Genomic DNA, 23,183 nt, shown 5'->3' with positions numbered 1-23,183 from the left:
TCCATCCATAAGTAGCATGGAGCAGGATGGGAATGTCAGAAGCCAAATTAAGCAGCACACCTTGATTCTCACTGCTGCAGTGCTTAATTCCCTCTAAACTTGCAACACTCCAACTCCTGGGAGTGTGAGTGGGGCAGGTTGTGTGTCATCCACCCACTCTTCCCTTTGCTCTTCCCTGTACACAGCCCCACGGCATGCTATTGTTAGATATGAATGCTAATTGCTGGTATTTCAAGGCTCCTCTCTTCTTATTGCTAAAGCCTGTAACAATAATCACAGCCTATATTCCCCATCTCTAGGCATCAAGGAAACAAGATATGATCACAGGCAATGTGCTAATGTAATTGTAGTATATAGAATATGAGCATTTTCTGTGTAAACACAGGCCTGGCCACATCCTATGATAGCTCTTCCTACACTCCGTAAGATGGCTGTTCCTAGGCTCGCAACTCAAGTCCCCATTATGTATATATCTACCCTTGTCATAACACCACCTCTGAAACACTCACACCGCTTGGTCCTGCTGCATAATGTTAAGAGGGTGGAATTTTAAATTGAAAAAGGCTGTTTAAGTAATGTCAGCAGCCTGACTAATTTCACAAAAGGAAGGAAATTCAAAGTTAAGGCTATGGTATATTCTTATCTAGATGCCTGCAGATTTCCATGCATGACAATATGCCCCTAAAATTCAGAGCTGTCCCTTATGTCTTTAATTTCTCCCATTGTGTCTCTCCTTTTTTTTTATATTAAACATCAAAGTGGATTCACAACAGAGAGTCAGCCTAGAATTTAATCCTCTAAATACCTTGAAAATAGAGGTTTAGACTAGAAGTACCAATATATACCCTTAAAACTTCAGAGTAATATAAAAGAGATTCTAATCACAACAGATCATTACAAAGAAGAGTAAACCACTTTAAAAAATTAAGTGTCTCAAATATAATAAAAAGGAATAATTAAGAATCAAACAGGAAGCTGCTACTCTGACAATTTAATGATGCTGAATTGGACTGAAAGAATTGGCTTTGCCATTAAAAGGCAATGAAAATCTGATAATTTCAAAATGGCACTAGGGTAAGATCAAGCGTATTCTTCCAAATCAAATGCAGCAGAACCAGAAAGAAATGGTAGACTTCAGCTCAGGAAAAGCTTGGAGTGCTTTGGACTCCTGCTGCTGCCTGGAGCTGAAGCTGTTATTCGATCAGACCTGCTTAACATCTTTAGACTGGGGTCTTCCTGGGAATTTATTACCATGTGGAACCTGTGGAAAGCAATGTGGCAGCCCTTCTTGCCAAATGGAAGTAATATAACATTGATGCTCTGCCATTTTAATTTCATTTTCTTTTTCTTATTTATTATTATTATTAAAGATGAATAGATTTACATAAAAGCATCCAGGGCATTATGGCCAATTGCACTATGTGCAACACATCAGTAAATGGAAGTAGAATAGATGTACTTTGCTTTTCTGATGTGTATGAGCACAGAGGTATGCATCCAAATGTTTAAAACCAAGCAAGCTAATCTTATAAAATGTGCATAACAACTGTACACCTAATTTGCACCTGCACTTACCGTGACTGTGTGCAAATTACAGCCATTTGTTTATTGTTAGGAATTTTTTGAGTACTGTTTGTCTTATGGCAGAACGTAATAAACTGCACAAGTGCAGTATTTGTTAGGTTGCACCATTAGATCTTTAATTACCAGTGAGCAGTTTTGCTGCGTCCTGCCTGAGAATCTTAGGAACCCAAACTGGCACAATGCTGTTTTATGCTGCCATGGAGAAAGATGCGATTAATAAAATTAAATCAATGTGTATTTACAGTGTAAAAACAGACCAAAGGAGGTAAGATAAAAATATGTTACAAGAAATCATATATACAGTGAGAAAATACTTATTTTGAGCACCAAGAGCATCTAACTGGAACACAAGGGCAGTCTTACATCGTACAAGCAATTAGAAACAATACAGTATAATTAATACTTGAGTTTTTCATTCTTGCATGTTCTCCTGAGGCTTCAGTGAAATCTTCACATTGCTTCATTGTTTGTATTAGTGCAAAGTGTTATACAAGCTGCAGAAAGTAGTCTTTCATCTGTGCTGATTGCACCTCTGTAGGATCACCATACATTCAAATGCTGTGTGGCTTGGAACACCGGCTATTATTACAGTGTTAGGTCCTCTTAAATAGGTAGACCATTGCGTAGGATATTTCAGGGAGTAGTTAATGTATATAGGCGTCAACTATAAATCTATGAATGTCCAACAAATAAATTAAAAAAAGAAGTCTCAATTTTATTGCAGTTTGTCTGATTAGAGAACAACCTGGCTTCCAACTCTTGGTCTTCTGCTGCCATCCTGTGGCAAACTGGACTCACTTCATGCAGCGCAGCTCAGCTGCTGCCTGCTCTCCCAGCGCCTCCACAATGCTCATCAAAAATAAGCTTAGGGGCTTCCCGTGTTCTCTTGCAAGGGATGTTGTCACCTGCTGGCCCAGCTGCATGCTTTGCTGTTACCAGTCTTGGTTTGATTTCTGCTTGATGAACCTTAATGAGAGGTAGTAGAAAAGCAGGAAACATAAAATATTGCCACCAATGATGATGTAGCTTATGTAGAGAGGCTCTGAATCCAGGCCCAGAGCCTTGGTTACCTGTAACCACAAAGAACAAAAAATTAGGAGCTGACAACAGTTGTTTTTTTTCTAATGAATTACTGAGATTTTTACTAGAGAGTCACTTACAAGTTTTCCAGGAACTTTAATTGTAACGTTCCCAACAGTCATATCGTATATGGAATCAGTGAACTCAATTTGCATCATGCCTTGGAAATTCCATCTGAGAAAAGATACCTTAGAAACCCAATATGGAACTGGAAAAAAAAAAAAGAAAGAAAAAGAAAAATGGCAGGAAAAATGTGTATAAATAAGGAGAACTGCTGTATTGGTGCCAAGCGTAACAGGTTTCTCTAACTTCTTGACAACCAGAGGCTATAAATGTATGAGAGTTTGTTATTGGACAAAATATATTACTTAGTGGAGATGTAAATTAGGAGACAGCTAATATCCATATCCATCAAATTCCTGCTGTCTGCTAAGTGTTCAATCTTTTTTTGCTGAATATAATTAACCAAGAGACCAGGTAACACTCCAGATTTTCGCTAATGCTTTTTTGGACCAAACTTATCATTATCTCAGTTCCAGATGTAGAAATTAGTGTAAAAATGAACTCCGCTCTCACTGTAAAGCTGGGAATAAATCTGTATTTTCCTGCATGAGATTCAGCCACACTGTAACCAATCGCTGATGCAAACCACCAGTGTTACAGTTTAGAGGGACAATGGGAGATTGGTCTTACCTGTCCAGAGTTGTTCCAGGCTTATCACAAAGCCACCACTCAGGTAGAATGAAGTGAAAAGGACGTTGCCAAAGAAGGCTGAGAGCTGTAATGTTGGCAGCAGTGCTGCTACCCAAAGTGCCATTGCACGGGCAGAATATACAGCCAGCCATACCGAGAAGAAGTTCAGCAGAAAATGCACTGCTTCAGGAAACAGATTTGTCAGCCAGTAGATGGGAACCCCATAAATTATAACAAAAGCGCAGTGCTCGGGGAGCTCCCCCAAAATCTGTTCAGGAAGGGAAAGGGGAAAAAAAAAAACAAAACAAAACCAAAGGAGAGAGAGAAACATAAGTTACACAACAACCACAGAATCTTGAGATGTGCCTTAAAGTATTTAGGGACTGTTTAGGGAAACTTCAGGAAATGCCCCCTTAGAATGCAAATGCTATTTTTTCCATCGTTGTGGCTATTCCTGTAACTAATTGTTGAATTGCTAGGCCTTTTGTTACAGATTAGATATCTTGTTTTGTTATGGCTTTTGCTGTTTCTAAGAATTGAAGAGGCTTGCCCTAAAAATTACTGTGCCTGAGCACAGGAGTACTGCTACTGACTCACTGTGAGTGTGTGTTTTGTCCAAACTTGGTTAAAGACAGAATGACATCAAATTTGAAATAGGCTATTGGTGACTTCCCCTCTATGTCCCAGAGGCAGAGTCTAGCCAGCATCTACTTCACTCGCTGTCAAAGAAAAAAGTATATATGCATATGTTTTGAATTTTCTCAAATATCTGGAGATATATTAAAGATGTATACATTAACATGTAAAACATATATGCACAGTAAACATGTGTAGATATACACAGCTCTACATCTATATATCCTTGGACTATATATATATGTAGATGCATGTGCACATAAATCTATATACATGTAGTACTACGAGTATTTTTTCCAAAGAGAGTTGCTACCATCCTCTAATACCAAGGTTGTAACAAATTACAACTACTCCTCTATGAATAATGTGCAATTTTTGTGACACAATGCAAAGAATATTTTTCTCTGGCAACCACTAATAAGCATTTAAAATCTTGTGCAGAAATGGAAACCTAAATTACAGATGCCATGGCAGGCAGAACTCATCTCACAGTGGCAACATCACAAAGAAGGGATTCTTCTAAACCCTTATTCAAAAGAGAATGTAATTTTTCTTAAGTTTTAATTTATTTCCAGAAAATCCAGCTCTTTATGCATTTAATACATTTGTTTCATTCTGATCAGTTCAGGCCCAATCAGCTATTGGAAATCTAACAGCATTTCACAGCATTTCTGTTTTACTTTTGGTACAGTTTAATATGAATAATCTGTTTTACAGATCAAAATGTAATCACGCTTTCAAAGATGCTCCAGTTAATGAAATATTAGGCCATATGAAAGTGACAAACCACCAAATCTGATGTCCAGAAATCCTAAGTTATGGCTATAGAACCTCAGAGACCTCAGACATGAGACATGGCAACAGATCTAAAGTAGTGCGAGACTTAATCTATTAACACCCTTAGCTGGCAGACACAAAAATGTCTAATGTAAGCGTTATTATTTGTACAAGGCTGTGTGTTGTGTCACTGTTGTGTTTTTTTTTTCCTAACCCATCTGCGTGCTTTTCATGGTGATGAAACCTCTTACCTTAGCAAAGAAGTACGGGGTAACAGAATACATTCCATTTTCCAAGTCATGATAAAGCATTGCTCTTTCTGAATGACCTACAGGGTAGAAGCAAACAGGCTGGTTTCACCCTAGAGTTGCACTTAGTAAATGTAATTTTTCATTGATATAAGAATTTGTTTTTTTAGTTTGATTTATAACATTTACAATAAAATTCACACTTACATTTGGCAATAACATCCAAAATCACCGTGAATGGGATTAGTGCACCTATCATGTACAGCAGTGCTGATGTGTCACGAATGGAGAGTCTTTCCTCATGGCCATAGTACAAAAATCCAATTAATAATGACATGACAAGGGCCTCAAATCCATGGACTAGTAATGTTGAAAGGTCTCTGAAGTCATTGGAGACTTGACGACTAGGAAAACAGAGACATTAATCATAAGGTATTGTACTAAATAATGCCAGTTACATTCGGATATATTGCTCCAAATACTCTGCTAACATCAGTTTGTTGAACTTGCTGACTCTGAGCAGGTCAGGAATTTGTCTATCTGCTTCCAAACGTTATTTGACTTAATTAAAGCTGTTGAGCACCTGTAGTGTAGCTTTTCAGGTCTGAAACACTGAAAACCTGAAGGAAGGCAGTGAGGCAGGAAGATCTGGTTTTGGAGATGCAGAAGCAATTGTTTCAGTAATAGAAAGGTCTTTTTTAAGGGCCTGTAGCACCAGCTGATACTAGCAGTGATTTTCTGTGTGTATTAAACAGGTTGGCTATATTTCCTTTGAGTGCAGAACTATGAATCTCAACTATCAACATCCATCCATGATTGCTCTAATCACTGAAGCCTCCTTGGCTTTAAATCTGAGGCAGAGGCATGAGGATGGCAATGTCTGAGCCTACCACAAGGCTGCCTAGGCTTGCTAAGGGTCAAGTCGCCTTGATTTGACATGGAGATCAGAATGGAGGTACCCAAAACTGGGATGCATGTTCCTGAGCTTGGAGGCTCCTGCTGCTGCAGCAATGTGATCTAGAGACTATTGTTGTTTGGAAAGAGTCCTGGGGCAGAAATATAGGGAATGCATATAGGACTGCTGCCCTACTCATAGGATTGGGGTGGTCTGGTATAGCAACACCACTGCTCCATAACTTGCTAGTGCTGGACAAGCACTTTCAGCAATCTCTCGCTTCACATTTCATACTTCTTACTGCTTTAAAATACAAATGAACACAATACATAATTGTTTATGCTGGAGATAAGATTACCTTAATAATACAGTGAACTGTTTCAAGACTCCTGGTAACTGATCACTTGAATGGTAAGGCATGTTGATAACCTCTTCTGGTTTTGAAGGAGAGCTTCCCAAAAGAAAAGAAAAGAAAAGAAAAGAAAATGAAACTAGCTCAGGTTGTAGCAGTTATTCCATATCTGTCATATGTTTTCTTTACCTTTGCTTGCTGGTAGTGGTCACAGCACTGTCACCTTCACTTGCTTTCCATAAGAAATCATCAAAATCTTTGATTTTTTCTTGGAATAAGCTGGCAAGAGTATTTGCTCTTTTTAGGCTTTCCATCTCCTTTTCTGTAGTGTGTTTATCAATGCTGGTCAGGTCAACTGCAAGATATTATTTGACATGATACTGTATGCTACAGATGTGATAACTATATAATGTGCTTAGAATCAGAAATTTCATCATGAACAGACTGTATGACCTGTGTGCATGTATGAAGCTACAGTGGTTAAAACTTTCTTAGTTATTTTAGGAGGATACTGAGAAAGCCTGAGAATATTAACCAAGGAAAACATAGCAGCAGCAACAGTGATTCATTTAGCTTTTTAAAAAATATTATTATTGAACAAATTATTTTTCAAAATCTAAACTAACAGTAGTATTTTTCAGTGCTGATTCCGGGAGAATCTGTACATTTGTTAACTCCTATCACTGAGCCAGTCTTCTCTGAGCCAAGCATTAGCAGAAGGCCATCAGAAAAATGAGTTGCAATCTACCTTATTTAACTCTTCCCTCCTGACATGGTTCCCCATTTCTTTATCCACCACACTTCTGTATTTCTGCATGTTTCTGCATTTCTGTATTTCTTTCAGGTACTCATCCTTGCTGTTGCCTCCTCTGCCATTGTGTTCTATTTCTACCTTCTATCTGCCCATATTCTTCGCTCTTCCTATCAGTTATGGCTCCATGCATTACACTCAGTGATCTTCCACCTTCTTTTCTCATCCTTCCCCCCTCCTCCAAATTGGTAGGAGGGTTTGTCTCCCAAGGACTCTGTTCTAATACGGGAGCGGCTGCAGGACTTCCTTAGGGTTGTGCAGGACTTCTCTGAACCACATTGGTGACAAAGGTCTTTGTTTCAGGACTTGATATTAAGATTAATTTCTGTCTTATCTCTGCATAGCTGATAGGAACTGACACTGGCTGCCACATAGGCACAGTCAAAGAGGTTACTCTAATGCATTGCGGTCGTTGTCCTTGCTAACTTGAATGCAAAGACCCGAGGGCAGTAACGAAAGCAGCCAAAGCAGTCTGTGGTAAATACTACTGCCATTAGATCAACAAGGTGAGATTCCCTTTGAATGATGCAGAAAAAAAAATCAGAAGAACGATGGATTTGGGACCATGTAGTTATATTTCTTTGAGGAGAGGAATCAAAAAATGCTGTTATATGTTTGTTTTTTTCCTCCCATCCAATATGCTTTGTTGAACAGCTCTCCTCTTTTCCATTTACCGTCCTGGGTACGTATTATTCCTCCCCCTGGGAAAGGAGCTTCCCACATATTTCTTGAATCAAATTCAGAGAACCAGCTACAGAAGGAAATTGATCAGCTCATCCAAGTCTTTCTCAGTGAAGGTAAAAGTTTCAACCAGCTGAAGCATGGGAATAAGTGTGCTAAGCTTGTGAAAGAGTCGCTACATCTGGCATAGTTCAGGAAGGAGGATTATTTAAAATTGATTTTTTCTACTTATTTTTTGTTCCGTTTCCTGTACTGACAAATAAGGATTATATAAAAAACTGGCCTTACTACAGTATTGATTTGAGTCAGTGATAAGGCATGGCTAAAGCAGGTCAATAAAAGTCAATGTTTGCTGATACACCCACAAAAGCAAATGACTTCCAAAAACCTTTTTTTATGACAGTACTTGATACTAACCATAGAAATCTGCAGGATTGCTGTACCTTGGGCAGGGGTAGCCTAGTTCTGTGAAATACTGGACCATGTCTTTTGCTGTTCCAGAATAGACAGTGACTCCAGAAGTCATCAGAAGAACTAAATCAAACAGTTGGAAAATATCTGACCGGGGCTGGTGAAGCGAAAGAAGAACTAATCTGTTTCCTCTGGCCAGTCTGGATAATGTTATCACAAGGTTATGTGCTGTAAAACTGTCCAGTCCAGATGTGGGTTCATCGAGTATCAGTATTCCTGCCAAAAACAGTGAGTTTAGCTGGTTTGGAAAACATGTTGTATGTGACAATCTATTAGCACATGAAATCTCACAGATATCTCGTTTTTAAACAATTCTAAAGTGTATTTCATAGTAGAATCATATAATACTCAATCACGACTATATTTTTTCCTCTATTCTATTGAATATAACAACTAAGAGTAACTTTTAAATGTTGTCCTGCTCCTACTGGAAATAAGAATAATGGTTTCTATTTCCATGGGGATGAAGATTTAGGTTCTTTATTAAATTTACATTCTTCTCTGCAGTTCTTGTACTTTGTACAAAAAACATGTATGTGAATATGTAATAGTGATAGTTCTATATTCTAACTTCTGAAAAATTCAGATCTTACATTAGCATGTTATTTGTGTAGTTTCTCACATTATTACTTTATATAGTTTCTCTCCACAATCCGTGATCTATTTCATACCTGTTCACATCCACATATGAAGAGTTATGCATGTGCTTAAATGTTTTGCTGTTGCTGTTGTTTTGCAATTGATTGCTAAAAACTTGCAAGGATTTTATTGCTTTGTAGTGTTTATATTGTTGAGGAACTTAATGGCCTCCATATGCGTGAGGCAATGTCTGTACATAGACATGGTTTCTGTGATGAGGAATATAGATTATGTTTGAAGTGTAAAAAAAAGTGTAAATTCCTTTGAACTAATTTTTTATATTTTTACTTTAGTACCAGCACATCTATTCCTGAGCATTACCTCTTAGAGTAACAGCGGAAGTATAAATCTATGTAAGCTAGACCCTTTCAGATCCATTTCCAAGTGGAGGTAGAAGGGGTGAAAGGACATATCATACAACAAGAGGCTCAGCCAAGATTATTAGTGCTGTTGTTACATATAAGAGGAGGTGGGGAATTCACTCCTGCGAATTCAATTACTGATTCAGCTTCATCTTTTGCTTATACCAAGGAGGATGGGCATTTACTAGTGGCATAAGCCAGCCACGTCAGAGGGTTGCACAAGAGTGCAGTGACTACCTGTACTGCCAAGAGAATGACCTTCACTGTTAACATCGTACTTGTGAATAGGTCAGGTTGAAAGAAAGAAAAGCAATCCAAGGTTTATAAGAGATAACCGGGCCTCCAAAGTAAATTGTGGCGTACGGTCAGGAAAAGACAAACCTTGTGCAGATTTGCACAAATTGGAGCACTGCTGTGAGGGTGACTTCTGGCAACATTTGGTAGTTTGGTTGATGATGAGCAGTGGCTTCCAGAGGGGACTCTGCCTGGCTTTGTCACTACTGCTGCATTCACAAAGCTGGCAGAAGCAAGAGAGAGGGCTGCTGAACATCCCTCCAGGACCAAACTTATGTATGGCTTTTCCCTGAATCCTCTTGCGTTCTCTAACTGCCCTATTCCCCCCAATGGTTTGTGGTGAGCACAAGGAAGTTGTCTGGGCTTTTGCTCACCTGGGTTCCAGAGCAGCTGCACAGCGATGCTCACCCTCCGCCTCTCGCCTCCTGAAATGCCACGGAGGTACTCATTCCCTACCCTCGTGTTCGCACACTGCCGCAACCGTAGCTCTGCTATTACATCTTCCACCTAGGGGAATAAAAACAAAACAGTTTACTTGAGCATTTGTACACAGAAAAAAAAAGCTGAAAATATAGTTGACGTAGCTAAAATTCATCTGGATAATATGGTGCTGTCTGATCAAGAGCCACTTGAAAACAAGTCTTGATTTTAGAGATATCATTAAAAATTGCTCAGCGATAAGCAATATATCTCTTCTTTCAGCCTCTCTGCTGCTTTCTCTAGATCGTCATTTTTTATGCACTTTGGAACAATTGCTGGTTTCTATCTTGAAAATAAGAAAAAGGTTTATAACTCATAATTTAAATTAAAAAAAATAAAAAGCCAGATTAGCTGTTCTGACTCCAAACACGCTGAATCTCTTGGATAACTTCTGTCAGACGTGTTTTTGACAACTTTGTTTTTTCTCAACAGCTTAATTACCCTTTTTTTCCTTTGTGAGTCTGAAAAACATGCCGGAAGGCGCAGCTTGGCGATGAACAATAGTGTTTCTCTGACAGTCAGGTGGGGGAGCAGTCGGTCATCCTGCCTCACGTGTGCAATGCATTTCTTGACAAGCTGGGGAGTGCTGGGTTTGTTGTTGATCATGATTTGACCAGACTTGATTTTACCTCCATGATGCCGGCAGGTTATCACGTCAAGCAAGGATGTCTTTCCGCCAGCTAAAACAACCAAAATTGGAAAAATAAGTACATTTCCTGTACATTAGTTCAAAAAGTGATTTATACACAGAAGCTTTCATTCCCTAACTTCTTTTTGTGAACCCTCTCATGTGCTTTTCTAATGCTGCAAAGACAGAATGATCTTTATATAGAATACCAACACATGACTACAAGCTCATGCTCAGAAGATCTTTCCCCTCCAGAATGGAGGACGTGACTTCAACCTTTGTCCTGTTTCAGGAGAATCAGGTGGATGGACTTTGAGGACAGCTCTGTGAATGCAAGAAGCAAGATTTCTCCTTGTCTTCCAGTCACCTTTCTTTTACTTTGGAGAGGCAGCTGAATGGTGGAATCCTGGCCACCTTTAGGTGACACCTGGGCTGTCACCTGAACAGCCTGCATGATCTTGCTTATTGAAAGGAGCTGTGGATTCAGAAATGGCAGCTGGAACAGCTGAAAGACTAAGACATTGAATGATTATGCTGACAATAAAAATCTTAATCACAATCAAATAGAAATTACTATGATTTGAATAAGACAAAAAGTCATTTAAATAATTAAGAAAAGCTGGCTTACGTTCAGAGGTAAGGAAATGAAAACAATGTAATCAAAACATTATTTGGAATTAAATAGCAAATGACTTTTTTCCTTATGCTCTATGATACTTCAGGTAAACAAAGAGCTCTCTCATTGTGATTAGATGTCATTTATTACCAGATTTCCTGTTAAAAGATTAATGCCACAACTGTTTTCTAATATGTACATTTTTAAAAAGGAAATCCATCCATCCGTAAAGTATGTATTGCTCAATTTAAGAGTGACATATTGATTGCCATTGACATTGTGAAACTCATCAGCCATTTAACCCATTTTACTAAGGCATTTGAAAAAATAGATGATAAACAGCTTTTAAAAACAGTTTGACTAGTCTGCTAAAAAGGGTTTATGTTCAGTGCATGTTACCTTACAACGGTGGTATATCTATATCTCAAAATGTTATTTCATTATAAGCCTTATCATTTATTATGGGACATCTCTAATGTACAACTTCATTTTCATTACAGATACATGGTAAGAAAAAGTCCAGATGACAATGGGGAAGAACAACCAGAGACTTGTTTTTAAGACACTGTAAGCCAAACAGAAGAGGAATTATCTTCTCAAGGTTTTCATTAATTGATCTGAAGGTGAGAGTTTATCCTTTAATTGTTTGCATATGAAGGGAATTGCTATTTGTGGCTGTGCTCAACCAGTTTCTTTGCAGGGTCTGGCTTTATACCTGCTGTATTACTGGGTGAGGTCTGCAATTTGCATTTTTTTTTATAAGAGCCATGAAGCTGCTTCACATGCAACAGAGATGAGACTGCAAACCACAGTCAGTTACAGCAGCACCTCACTGCACCCCAAGGAACAAAGAGCAAATGATCAAGACATAGTAAAAATTGGTTTTGAAAACAAATTCAGAATACATATTTATCCACCATGATTCTTTGTTTTCTCACATTTAACCTTTTAGTGATGTATTTAAGTGATGTATTTCCTCTAGCTGTTTCTCAGCTAGATTTTGCCATTCAGAGGACTGAGGAGTATTGTTTCCAATTGTGTACGTTTTATCCAAGGGTTTATCAAATCATGAAACATGGTTGCTCTTACCAGTGCTTCCTATAATAGCTAACATCTGGCCGCTGTGAACTTTTAAATTCAGGTTCTGGATTATTGACACGTGAGAATCAGGACCTGACTTGCAGAGCAGTTGCATCTGCTTGAGTTTCTCATACCAGGGAATCTGGGATGCCAGGTTAACCTAAGAAAGAAAAAAACAGATCAATTTAAACAATAAACTACTTCATGATAAATTCTTTCAAATTTGTTACAAAGCGGAGAATAAGTTAAAATAATATTGTTAATATTCAGAATTACAGACAAAAATTATCTTCCAGATGTGTGTGTCTTTCATCCCTTTCTTCTTATTTCTGTTAATTACCAAAATTATCTGTCATGTGTTGCTGTTGTATGTTATTAATTTTTTAATGCAATTTAAAATTACTCAAAACTGGAAATTATGAAGCCTACTTCAGATGCCCCGTGGCACAGAGAGAGGTGACAAATTTCACTAACTTCCTGAAATCCTCTTTATGTTTGTTATCCATGTCATCCTGCTACATCTCCTACATGTACATTTTTTGCCAGTGAAGGCTCCTGCTGGACGAAAAGTCCCTCTGCTTCACTCCTCAAAACAGTAATTTAGCTTGAGGCAGAGAAAACAGCCTAGACACTGATCTCTTCTCCTGTGTCATCCTCTAGCTTTACTAGATATGTTTACAATGGAACGTGTAGTCCATTGTCAATACTACAGCCAAGAACATGATCCTTCTTACAAAACTGAGAATTTCACTGTGCAACATTTGTATGAATTTGAACTTCATTCTACTTCTAAAATGGCTTACAAAATGAAACAAGAACTGCTGAATATGTTCCCTGCTCAAGGGAATTACATAAGGTAGAGGAGTGTTTACCTGGTAGTTGAGTTGCTTGACCTCAAGAACATTTGATTTTCCGCTGTATGTGAAATACAGGCTGTTATCTTCTTCAGAACAAAAAATACTGTCCTGGGCCTTGATGTGGAAAAAGTACTAACTTAGTTACAACAGTTAATTGCAATACCTAAAGAGCTGTTAAAATTTGATTACAGAGAAGAAAGGAATAGAAAAGGAGAAATAGAAATGGAAATATGTGCAACGGGATATACCAGTATTGTTAAGTTACCATAGTACAAAAGTGTGAAGGGTTGAAATGTTACCTGTTAGCCAGCATGAAATGCAGTTTGTTGTAAGGATATGTCAAAGGACCAAATATGCTGCGCTATGCTCATTTGTTAGCTTTCTGTTGAAATGAGTCTATTTCCAAAATGAAGCTAAATGCTATGCCACCATAAGGACATGAATCTAATCTGCATTCTATTCTGTTTTTATTACTGTAGAAGAAATGGATGACTGTTGAAGCAGTAATGTCTACTGGATCAAAATGGTATGTATTGAAATCGGTATTTTGTGGCAGCTAATAATTACCCTAGAGGCATGCTTGTTATGTAATTCATCCATACTGTACCATAGTAACCTGAAGCAGTTAATTCACCACTGTGCACATACAGAAGATAAATCTGCTGATGTCTATGCTTACAAAGAGTAAATGGTAGCTGCATGCAAGGTATGCTCAGTAAGAAAAAGTGAATCGTAATCAGACAGGGTATTAATTTAACTAAGCAAAATATCAAAATACCCACCATCTCTGCTGAACAAATGTCTTGTAAAATAACAGAGAATGGGCACATTATCTTAAGTTGGCATTCAGAGATCATCCTAACCCCTGTATCCTTTGGCATAACAGGGGCTAAAGCTCTTCCAGTGATTCATATCCAGTGTTCTCATTTCACCCAAGTCATGTAACATTCAGCTTCATCTGAGGGCTGCTAGAACTTCATTCCCCTGTTCCCTGTCTAGGTATGCACTGGAAAGCAGCGTGACGCGTGACGTCTGAAAAGCAGCACTAAGACCTTGCCAGCTCTCTCTTCAGTCTCTGGAGGAAGCCTGGGCACTGGGCATTGCTGCCCAGCAGCCCTCAGCCAGCCCTCTCTCAGCTCTCACTCACCAATGAGCTCGTGCACACTTCCTGGCTCCAACTGGTGCCTTCCAGAGAGATGTTCTCAGGGGCTTTCTTCATGTTGGCCGCACGGGGCCTCGCACCCCCTGCTGCTTCGGTGATGGGCTCCTGGAGAGGTGTGGGGAGCCTTCTCTCCTTGCTTCTGAGCTTTCCAAGTGCCTTCAGAGCAGTGCCCTGGAGTCTCTGCAGCAGGCGTGACCCTGTGGACAGGGAAATACTCCCCTCCTCCCACGCTGACATCTGGGGCTAAAGGTACATCAGATAGGCGATTAGCTGAAGCTGCTATCAGTAGCTGTCTAGAAAAGAAAGTGCAGAGAGACTCTCCGTTTTCTTCTAGGCACTTCCCAGGGTGGCAGGTGCCGGGGGCAGCAAGTTGCTCCATTCTAGGAAGAGCGGGGAGCTGCCCCCACCCCTGCCAAGGCATGGTGGCAGTGGCAAGCATCTGGCTGGTGGCGTGAGGGCACTGAGTGGCCCGTGGGGCTTTGGTGCCAGAGATGTCGGGCAGAGAGTCTTCCGCCCTGGAGAGGAGTGGCAGCAGTGGGCAGGCAGGCGAGACGAAGGCAGCGGCACAGCCCCCCAACAGCGTCAGTGTGCGGGGGGTCTCCTACAGTGTCAGGTAGGACCATGGATCCTGGAGGCAAGGTGAGGCCCTGCCTGCTGAGAGCTGCCCCAACCCCTGGAAAGGAGGAGAGAGGGCTGGAACAGGTGGGCTGTGGGCTTGGCCTTGGGCTGGTGAAGAGTGAGGACAATGGCAGGGCTGCCCACCTCATGGTGGGGCACGTAATGGAGATTTCCGAAGCTCATATGTATGTGTGTCACACAAAAATTTTTATTTCTTTGGTGTCTCTTCATTTCTGATGTTTTTTTCCAAGAGTGAGAGTTGGCCCATGGTGGAAAGTTCCTTTGTACCATAAAAAATGGACTCGGCAAATACTTAAAGATGTTTCATTTCACATAGAGAGTGGCCAGATTATGGGGATCTTAGGAAACTCGGGTAAGTTGCTCCTCTGCATTCAAAGAAATAAAATCAGAGTTATTACTGGTGATTTCCACATATTCTGAATGTGACTGAGGTCCATGCTTTAAATAATGAAATTGCAGCTGTGTTAACCCCCGCTTTGTGAAAACACGACACTTGGTTTCCAGAGTTCTATCTTCTGCCATCTAACTAGCAATTACAGCTTCAACAAAAGATAAGGTTGCCTCCAAATGCAAATGTTTCACGAGAAAGTGTGAATATGGGAAATAAATGTTAATTCATATATATTCTGGTTTCCCAATTACTTTCCTACTACTTTCATGTTAAGACTCTGTTTAATGCTTTATTATTTTCAAGTCTCTATCCAAGTGACAGCATTGCTCCTGAGACTGCAACATTCATCTCATCACATTACTGATTTGTTTTGTTTGAAAGGATCTGGAAAAACAACACTTCTGGATGCAATATCAGGAAGACTGGGAGATAAGGACAGTTTTTTTGGTGAAGTGTATGTGAATGGGCGTCAGTTGAAGAAGGAACAGTTTAGAGACTGCTTCTCTTATGTACCACAGGTTAATCTTCACATCTGTGTGTGTGTGTGTGTGTGTGCTGTGATTCCTCTTCTGTTTAAAACAAACAAACAAAAAAGAATTTGCTACCGTAATGTTGCACAGTGCATTCCCACTGTAATTTCACTAGTAGGTTTGGTACAAATATGAATAGCAGCATGAATGAATTGCATGACTGTGAGCAAAAGCAGTATCTTGGTTACTACTGGACTAACAGCTGCTTCTTTACCTTTTTCTTAGAATGACGCTTTGCTAAGCTTCCTCACCATAGAAGAGTCTCTGACCTACACAGCTTTACTTGCTCTTCAGAAGCGCTCCAACAACTTCATCAAGAAGAAGGTCTGTGTATTATTATCTTCTGCTAGGGATGCAGACATGATATCATGTAATGCTTTTACTGGCAGTACTTTCCATTGATGGCTCAGGTGTATATTTATGCAGTTTCATAATCCTTATTCTGCAGCTGGAGGGCTATCCGTCCTAGAATCACAGAGTTGCTCAGGTTGGAAAAGACCTGAAAGATCATCAAGTCCAACCATGACCTAACCATACTACCCTAACTAACAACCCTCTGCTAATCATGTCCCAGAGCACCATATCCAAACAATTTTTCAACACATCCAGGAATGGTGACTCAACCACCTCCCTGGGGAGCCTATTCCAGTGCTTAACAACCCTTTCTGTAAAGTTTTTCCTGATATCCAACCTAAACTTACCCTGGCACAACTTGAGGCCATTTCCTTTTGTTCTGTCACCAGTGAGAAGAGAGCAACCCTGCTCTTGCTGTGAGCACCTTTCAGATATTGGACGAGAGAAGTAAGGTCTCTCCTCAGCCTCCTTTTCCCGCAGACTAAACAGCCCCAGTTCCTTCAGTCACTCCTTGTAGTGCATATTCTCCAAGCCTTCTGCTGAGCAAGGAGCAGGATAGCCTCCCTAGTGCTCACCACCTCTGCAGGGAGCTTGTGCTGATGTCCCAGCAAATGTTTTAACTACAGCAGTTACTTGGTACAGAATTCAGCTCCCATTGGCTAACTGGGAGCCAGCTACAGCTCTCTGTGTGTACTGGCCGGTCTCCTGAACAACGGGGCTGCTCTGGCACTACTCTGGCTCCTGTGGGAACTCTCTTGCTAACCAGAGCAGCCCTGAAATACACCATTCTACTGAGTTGCTTACAAGCTACCTTTTAGATAAAAGATGAACATTCCTGATCTGCTAGAGGGCCCCTTTTGTCCTCAGCTCAGAAGCTCCTGATCCGAGGTTCTTGTTCTCTGTCTTCTCCACCCGTATTTCATTCAACATCTTGTACTTCTCCAAAAATGATTTGCCTTTCTCATCCCTTATTTTGGAAGCCAGACTAGCACATCATTCTTAATAATATAATGTCTAGCCTCTGACATCCTCATCTCTTCATGTCAAGCAAAGATAAAATTATACTCATTTTAGAATATGTAGAAATGAAAAAATATGTATTTGTAAAAGTATTTGGAATACTGCATTAAACATAATCTAATAAAAATCAGGCCCAAATCCCTCCAGTTACAATGGGTGCAAGCAACAGTCTGGGAAAGTCTAAGCTTAAGATTGCGCCTTTTATTTTCCCCTTCGGTTTTTGTTTTTCTGATTATCTAAGTTGGTGTCTGAGTTGAAAACTTACTGGTCTTTCTAAATTGGAATTATTTTTCAGGTCGATGAGGTTATGGCCGAGCTGAGCCTTAGCCACATTGCCAACAAAATAATTGGAAGCCAAGTATATGTAGGAATTTCTGGAGGTGAGAGGCGTCGTGTCTCAATTGCAGCCCAGCTATTACAAGATCCCAGTAAGTACCGCTAGGAGGATTTTGAACATAAAGTAGAGCAGTGCTACTTTGTGCTTCTGCCATGGACCTCCACAGCCCACTTTAAAATACAAATACATTTTTAAATCTGTAATTCAGTAAAAGCTAGTCTAGTAATGCTGGAGATGGGTAAGTCATAAGTCACATTTGCCATTAATCTATTATTGGTCTTGGAAAGGAGTGAAATCTAAAATCTTAAGGACTGAACACGTGTTCAGACACTTTTACCTCTTTCTGGGCTTGCCCTTCCCACATGTGCGACGTTAGTTGTGACACATTAATTTACAGTTTATAGAACCAATCAGAGCCTTGTGTATGCAAACACTGAGTCTTGTAGTGGAGCAGCTGACATCGGGCCATGAATATGTGTACTTGATGGGGTCAAAAAGGCAGTCTACACACGAACTTTGCTCACTTGGAAAAGAAAGAAACAGAACAGAGTCAATTGCTCAGGAGTATAATAGCTCTCATGTGGTCTTTCCCTTGATAAGAAGCCAGGAGTTGATGCATACCGTGCTTCTGTATGTCTTAATTTTAGTGTAAAGAAAAAAAAGTCAAGTGAATGAAAATGGTGAAAATGAAGCTGAGTAACAGAGAGAGTAGAAGGATTAACTGTGGGAAACAGTACCTGAATTTAATTAGTTTAAAACAGATTCTTCAAAATGCCAGAATCTTAGGGAGTATACCAACTATTTATATATAATAAATTCTAGCTACTTATTTCAGCTGTGTTTACATTTGTATGTTTGTTGTTTTTTTTCACAATTCTTCTTAGAAGCAAGAATACATTAAATCTGTCTTGCTAATTTATAGATTTCATTTGAACTTAGAAAAAAATCATGATGTTCTGATTTGTTGTGCAGTTCTGTATGTTCTTATTATTATAGCTGGACCTGAGCCACTGAAGCTAAATAAAGATGAAATACCAAGCCTCAGTAATGAATGTGCATGCTCTGTGTTAGACACGGAAATGCACTTGTACAGTAATTTCTACAGCATTTTTCAAATTAGCTGCAAATACAGAATCCATAACATTTGCTCTCCATTTACCTGAGTTTTAATGTTATTTCTTGCCGTTATACAGAGGTCATGCTGCTTGATGAACCAACAACAGGCCTGGATTGCCTGACTGCAAACCAGATTGTCTCACTGCTTGTAGAGCTTGCACATAGAGACAGGATTGTGATTATCACCATTCATCAGCCTCGCTCAGAACTCTTCAGGGTAAACAATATCTACTCAGTATTTGATTTTTTTCCATCCTTTTTAGCATTTAAGTTCTTTTCAGAGTAAAAGAACAAGATCAAGTATAGTTGCGTTAAAATGCTCCCTAACATTATCCCCATGTAAACATAGGCTTGTCTTTAACTTTACAAGTCTGGCCTTCTGCCACTTGCAGTTCATATTAGGACACACACTGCTCTGTGCCAGTAGCACTGACACAGGGTGCATAACCTTTGTGTTATGCTGCTACCCAAATAAAAACACTGGGAGAAGCCATGTAAACTGTGAAAACTAGCATTTTATTTATCATTACAAATTTGTACTTCAGTTATGCTTCCAAATCAAGATGAAGCTGTGATTTGGAATGGAAGGGGAAAAAAACCTTTTATCTCAAGTTTTCTAGGTTCACATAGGTTGTGTGACATGGTCTTACTTCCCAAGACTATTTTGAATTTGTATCACCCCATGAACACAAGACAGTTCTCTGGCTGAATAAATCTAGCGTGAGCAATCAGAAGCAATTGCGAGTGATGGTGCTCTTCTGGACTGGAACTGGTCCGGGTGCATTGGAAATGAGCAGAGCGTAGCTAGTGGGAGCCCTGCCCTGGCAAATATACACCCAAAGAGCGGTGCTCTTTAAGTCCTCAAAACTTCAGGACAGATTTCCCATTAATTTCAGGATTTTGCAGACTATTAAGCACCAAACGAGGTCAGTCAGTATGTGAAGGTGCATTAGAAGTGAAGTCAGATCTTATTTCTGTTCTTAGATTAGCTCTGTATGCTGCTGGCTCCAGTAACTTTGAGAAGCACTAAGTTTTAAGAGCTTACAAATGTGTCATCTTGCATAAGCATTAAGAGGAGTGACAGAAAGGACAAACTTCCTTTGACAGAAATATACTAAGGAAGTTTGAATGCGTCAAATCTATTTTTCCTGTCAAAGCATTTTTATTACCAAGACAGTAGCTTTACTCAAGAATTAATGTGCTTCTTCCCAGTATGTATTGCTACAATCTTAAATTTGCCCCCACAGTTATTTGACAAAATAGCCATCATGAGCTTTGGAGAAATGGTTTTCTGCGGGAACCCTATGGAAATGATCACATTTTTTAGCAACTGTGGCTACTCATGTCCTGAACAGTCAAATCCTTTTGATTTCTATGGTAAGTTCATCTAAGCTGTTTTGGTTAAATGAACAAGTTTTCTTCCCAAGATAAAGATTTTTCCATAGATGATAGGAATGTGTTTGAATTTTTCCCTGACTCCACAGCTGTACTCAGCTGAGAGAAGAAAAGAGGACATCCAGATGTCCATGGACAACATGAAACAACAGAAGTTTGCAGTAGGACTGAAACACGGCAGGAAGGAATAAGCTAGCAATGAAAAAGGAATTTTCATATTTATTAAACCTCTGGATTCCTGACAGCATGGCCCCGTGTCTGTAACTGGACATAGGGTTATTAATTTGATCCCAAAGCTATGGAAAGCATTCATGGATGTTTTTGATGCCAAAAAAAAATGATCAAAGTCGTTGCCTGTTGGGTAGGATAGAAAAACTAGAGGATGACCAGGGAACAAATGTCCAGACATTCACTATCTGAGATTTCAAAAACTTGTGGGAGTTTCTAATACCAGGGTGAACAACTCAAGTAGAATGTACAGATTCTTCTAGAGATGATGACAACAGGCTGTTTGTGAAAGCTCTGAGTTCTGCTCTACCAATTCAGGATCGAAGAAGTATCTGTAACAGATAGTTGAGGCTTGGATTCATTGCAGGGCATCTGTGTCCCTGACCTTTGGGGAAAAACGAATATGTCTCTGCGTTTGAGTGTGTCTGCGTGTACATTTATGTGTGTGTGTGTATCTTTTAAAATCTGGTGTGCAGGCTGATTTCTGACAATAGTAGCTGAACGCTAACCAGGGAATATGACCAATCAAAAAGCTGTGTTCAGAAACACGGCACATTCAGAGAAGGCAGTGTTTTTCTATTGTCTAGATGGCATCCTAAATTCAGAGAGAAGAGAGGATGGTTGTTGACATGAAGCTGGAATGGGATGAAGCTGAAAATACTGGTGTGACAGTGAGGATAATTTTGTCTTCATGAATTTGAATAGTCTTCAAATGCATAGATGATTTGAGATTTAGACCCACCTTTAAAACAGCCTGGTAAAGAAAGTACTGCATTCTTCAAATGTCAACCTTTGAATGTGACAAGAAAAGGAAAAAATACAGTTTAGAGCTAAGAATCATCAGAATATTTAGTCTTCAGAAAATTGGTAGTTTATATTTTTTGTGTGATTTAATGATGTGAATTGAAGGCACAGATTCTGATATCATTTACACCAGCAGCAGAGAAAATAAGATCTTATGTATTGAGCATGGGTTATACAGTTGAAATGTTGCATGCTTTGTATTTCAAAGCAGTACAGAAGAAGTACAAAAGCATGATAGGCATGAGCTATTTGGTCTCATGATTGCTCTGCTTCATCACTTTTTGGAAACATGCCTGGTTGCCATTTGTTTCCTGTGTGACTTAGAGCAAGTCACATTCAGCTGGTTTTATAAAGTGTAGCCCATTTTTGGGTGTTCATGTTTAGAATGAAGTCTTCAGCTCACCATCAGAGGCAGTTGTGCTAAATTCCAGTTTTCAGAACACTAGGGAATATGCATAAGAATTCCAGTTTTGAGGACATATTCATTTTCACATAAGCCTTGATGGTGCTACAGGGGACACAAAACGGAGAGGTTTATTGTGGTTGCAGAGTCATTCATTTGTTCATTCTGCTTCAACCGGAAAGGAAGGAGTAAAGGCAACTTCATTTATTTCAGTCAACCTTTTATGTGCAGATTTTAGAATAGGTTTGTTGCAAGGGAGGAACAGATAATCACAGAATCATCATAGGATTGCCTGGGTTGAAAAGGACCTCAAAGATCATCTAGTTTCATCTCCTGTGCCATGGGTAAGGTTGCAACCATTAGATCAGGCTGCCACATCCAGCCTTGTCGTGAATGCCTCCAGGGATGGGGCATCCACAACCTTTCTGGGCAAAGATTAAGAGGAGAAAGTGATGTATATATGCTAATTATTTTGTAAATTTACAGTGGATCTGACTTCTGTGGACACTCGAAGCAAGGAACGTGAACTTGAAACCTATAGCAGGGTTCAGGTGATTATATCAGCCTACAAAAACTCAGAGATCTTTAGGAAAGTACTGGAAACCATTGAGAGAACGAGGTATACGAAGGAGCTTCCACCCATACCGTTCAAAAACAAAAACTCACCTGGTGCCCTTTCCAAATTATGGTTTCTTTTAAGGTGAGACTTTTTTCTTTATTTCCTTTTTTTAAAGAAAATAGTTTTGTTCTCCTTATCCAGTAATCTCTCCGGCTTTTTTTCCATTTCTGTGAATAGACTTTCTTGTTACTTTAGTCTGTCTCTTCACCTGTCTGTCTTTTCCATATTGTCTTTTTGGAAATATTTTGTGTGTAAGATTTGTTCAAAGCTAAATTCCCTGCTAGCACATGGTCACTCATAGCTAAGATGTATATTGTTATTGTTTTGTTTCATTAACAGGAGGATAACAAGAAATTTCTCCAAAGATAAGATGGGCATAATCATGCGTCTCCTCCAGAATCTTCTGTTTGGCTTGTTTGTAGCATTTTTCCTCCTTAGACTAACATCTGACCTGGAAAAAGGAGCAGTGCAGAACCGTGTGGGTCTCCTCTACCAGTGCGTGAGTGCCCCCCCCTACACAGGAATGCTCAATGCTGCTGCCCTTTGTGAGTTTCTGTCCTCTACTATGTGCAACAGCAGGTATTGCTGCCACTATTTTGTAATTAGGAGCAAGTAGTTTTTGAAGACTGTCATCTAAAGAATTCTTACAGTTTTAGGTAATATAATGACAGGGAAGCATGAAATTCTTAAGTGAAGCAACAGAAAGCTTCACAATCCAGAAAAGTAGCACATCCAAGAAGCTCCATGTTCACTGTGCTTAATAAAGTGGTGTGCCTTAATCATAGAGCCATTTGAGTTGAAAGGGACTCTCAAAGGTCAACTAGTCCAATTCCCCTGTCTCTTGTAGGCCAGCAGTGGGTCAGATGCTAGATGACCTGCAGCTCAATCAAGTTGTTGAGGGCCCCTCCAGCCTGACTCCAAGGACAGGGCAGTCCCCACCACTCCTTTTACAGCTGACCTGGGTATGGAGGCATTATTCTGAAAGAGGAAAAGAACCTTTT

At 39.7% G+C, this 23,183-nt stretch overlaps 2 protein-coding genes across 3 annotated transcripts in view; one reads left to right on the top strand and one right to left on the bottom strand.

The window, feature by feature from the left end:
- Positions 1-620: 620 nt before the first annotated feature.
- ABCG8 (ATP binding cassette subfamily G member 8) lies at positions 621-14,596 on the bottom strand. Of its 2 annotated transcripts, XM_015857516.2 has the most exons (13): positions 14,332-14,596; positions 13,200-13,298; positions 12,337-12,487; positions 10,445-10,683; positions 9,898-10,030; positions 8,175-8,444; positions 6,455-6,620; positions 6,272-6,364; positions 5,226-5,422; positions 5,022-5,098; positions 3,358-3,625; positions 2,745-2,872; positions 621-2,654 (listed from the first exon to the last, which is right to left on the bottom strand). In XM_015857516.2, the coding sequence occupies exons 1-13, from the start codon at positions 14,581-14,583 to the stop codon at positions 2,517-2,519; spliced, it is 2,211 nt and encodes a 736-aa protein (XP_015713002.2). In that variant the 5' UTR covers positions 14,584-14,596; the 3' UTR covers positions 621-2,516. The 2 variants fall into 2 exon arrangements, with proteins under 2 accessions (XP_015713002.2, XP_032299779.1); XM_032443888.1 differs by lacking the exon at positions 13,200-13,298.
- A 7-nt stretch (positions 14,597-14,603) lies between these two features.
- The window catches only part of ABCG5 (ATP binding cassette subfamily G member 5), a 14,617-nt gene continuing 6,037 nt past the window's right edge, over positions 14,604-23,183 (top strand). Inside the window, exons 1-9 of the mRNA XM_015857517.2 lie at positions 14,604-14,959; positions 15,216-15,337; positions 15,758-15,894; positions 16,132-16,230; positions 17,576-17,708; positions 18,811-18,950; positions 19,981-20,110; positions 22,050-22,263; positions 22,522-22,727. Of these exons, the coding sequence (XP_015713003.1) occupies positions 14,838-14,959; positions 15,216-15,337; positions 15,758-15,894; positions 16,132-16,230; positions 17,576-17,708; positions 18,811-18,950; positions 19,981-20,110; positions 22,050-22,263; positions 22,522-22,727 (1,303 nt within the window). The 5' untranslated portion in view covers positions 14,604-14,837. The remainder of the gene's footprint in view (positions 14,960-15,215; positions 15,338-15,757; positions 15,895-16,131; positions 16,231-17,575; positions 17,709-18,810; positions 18,951-19,980; positions 20,111-22,049; positions 22,264-22,521; positions 22,728-23,183) is intronic.

This window comes from Coturnix japonica, chromosome 3, assembly GCF_001577835.2.
Source record: "Coturnix japonica isolate 7356 chromosome 3, Coturnix japonica 2.1, whole genome shotgun sequence".
NCBI classification, from domain to species: Eukaryota; Metazoa; Chordata; class Aves; order Galliformes; family Phasianidae; genus Coturnix; species Coturnix japonica.
Note: the sequence above shows the minus strand (reverse complement) of the source record. Positions and strands in the feature narration are given on the sequence as shown.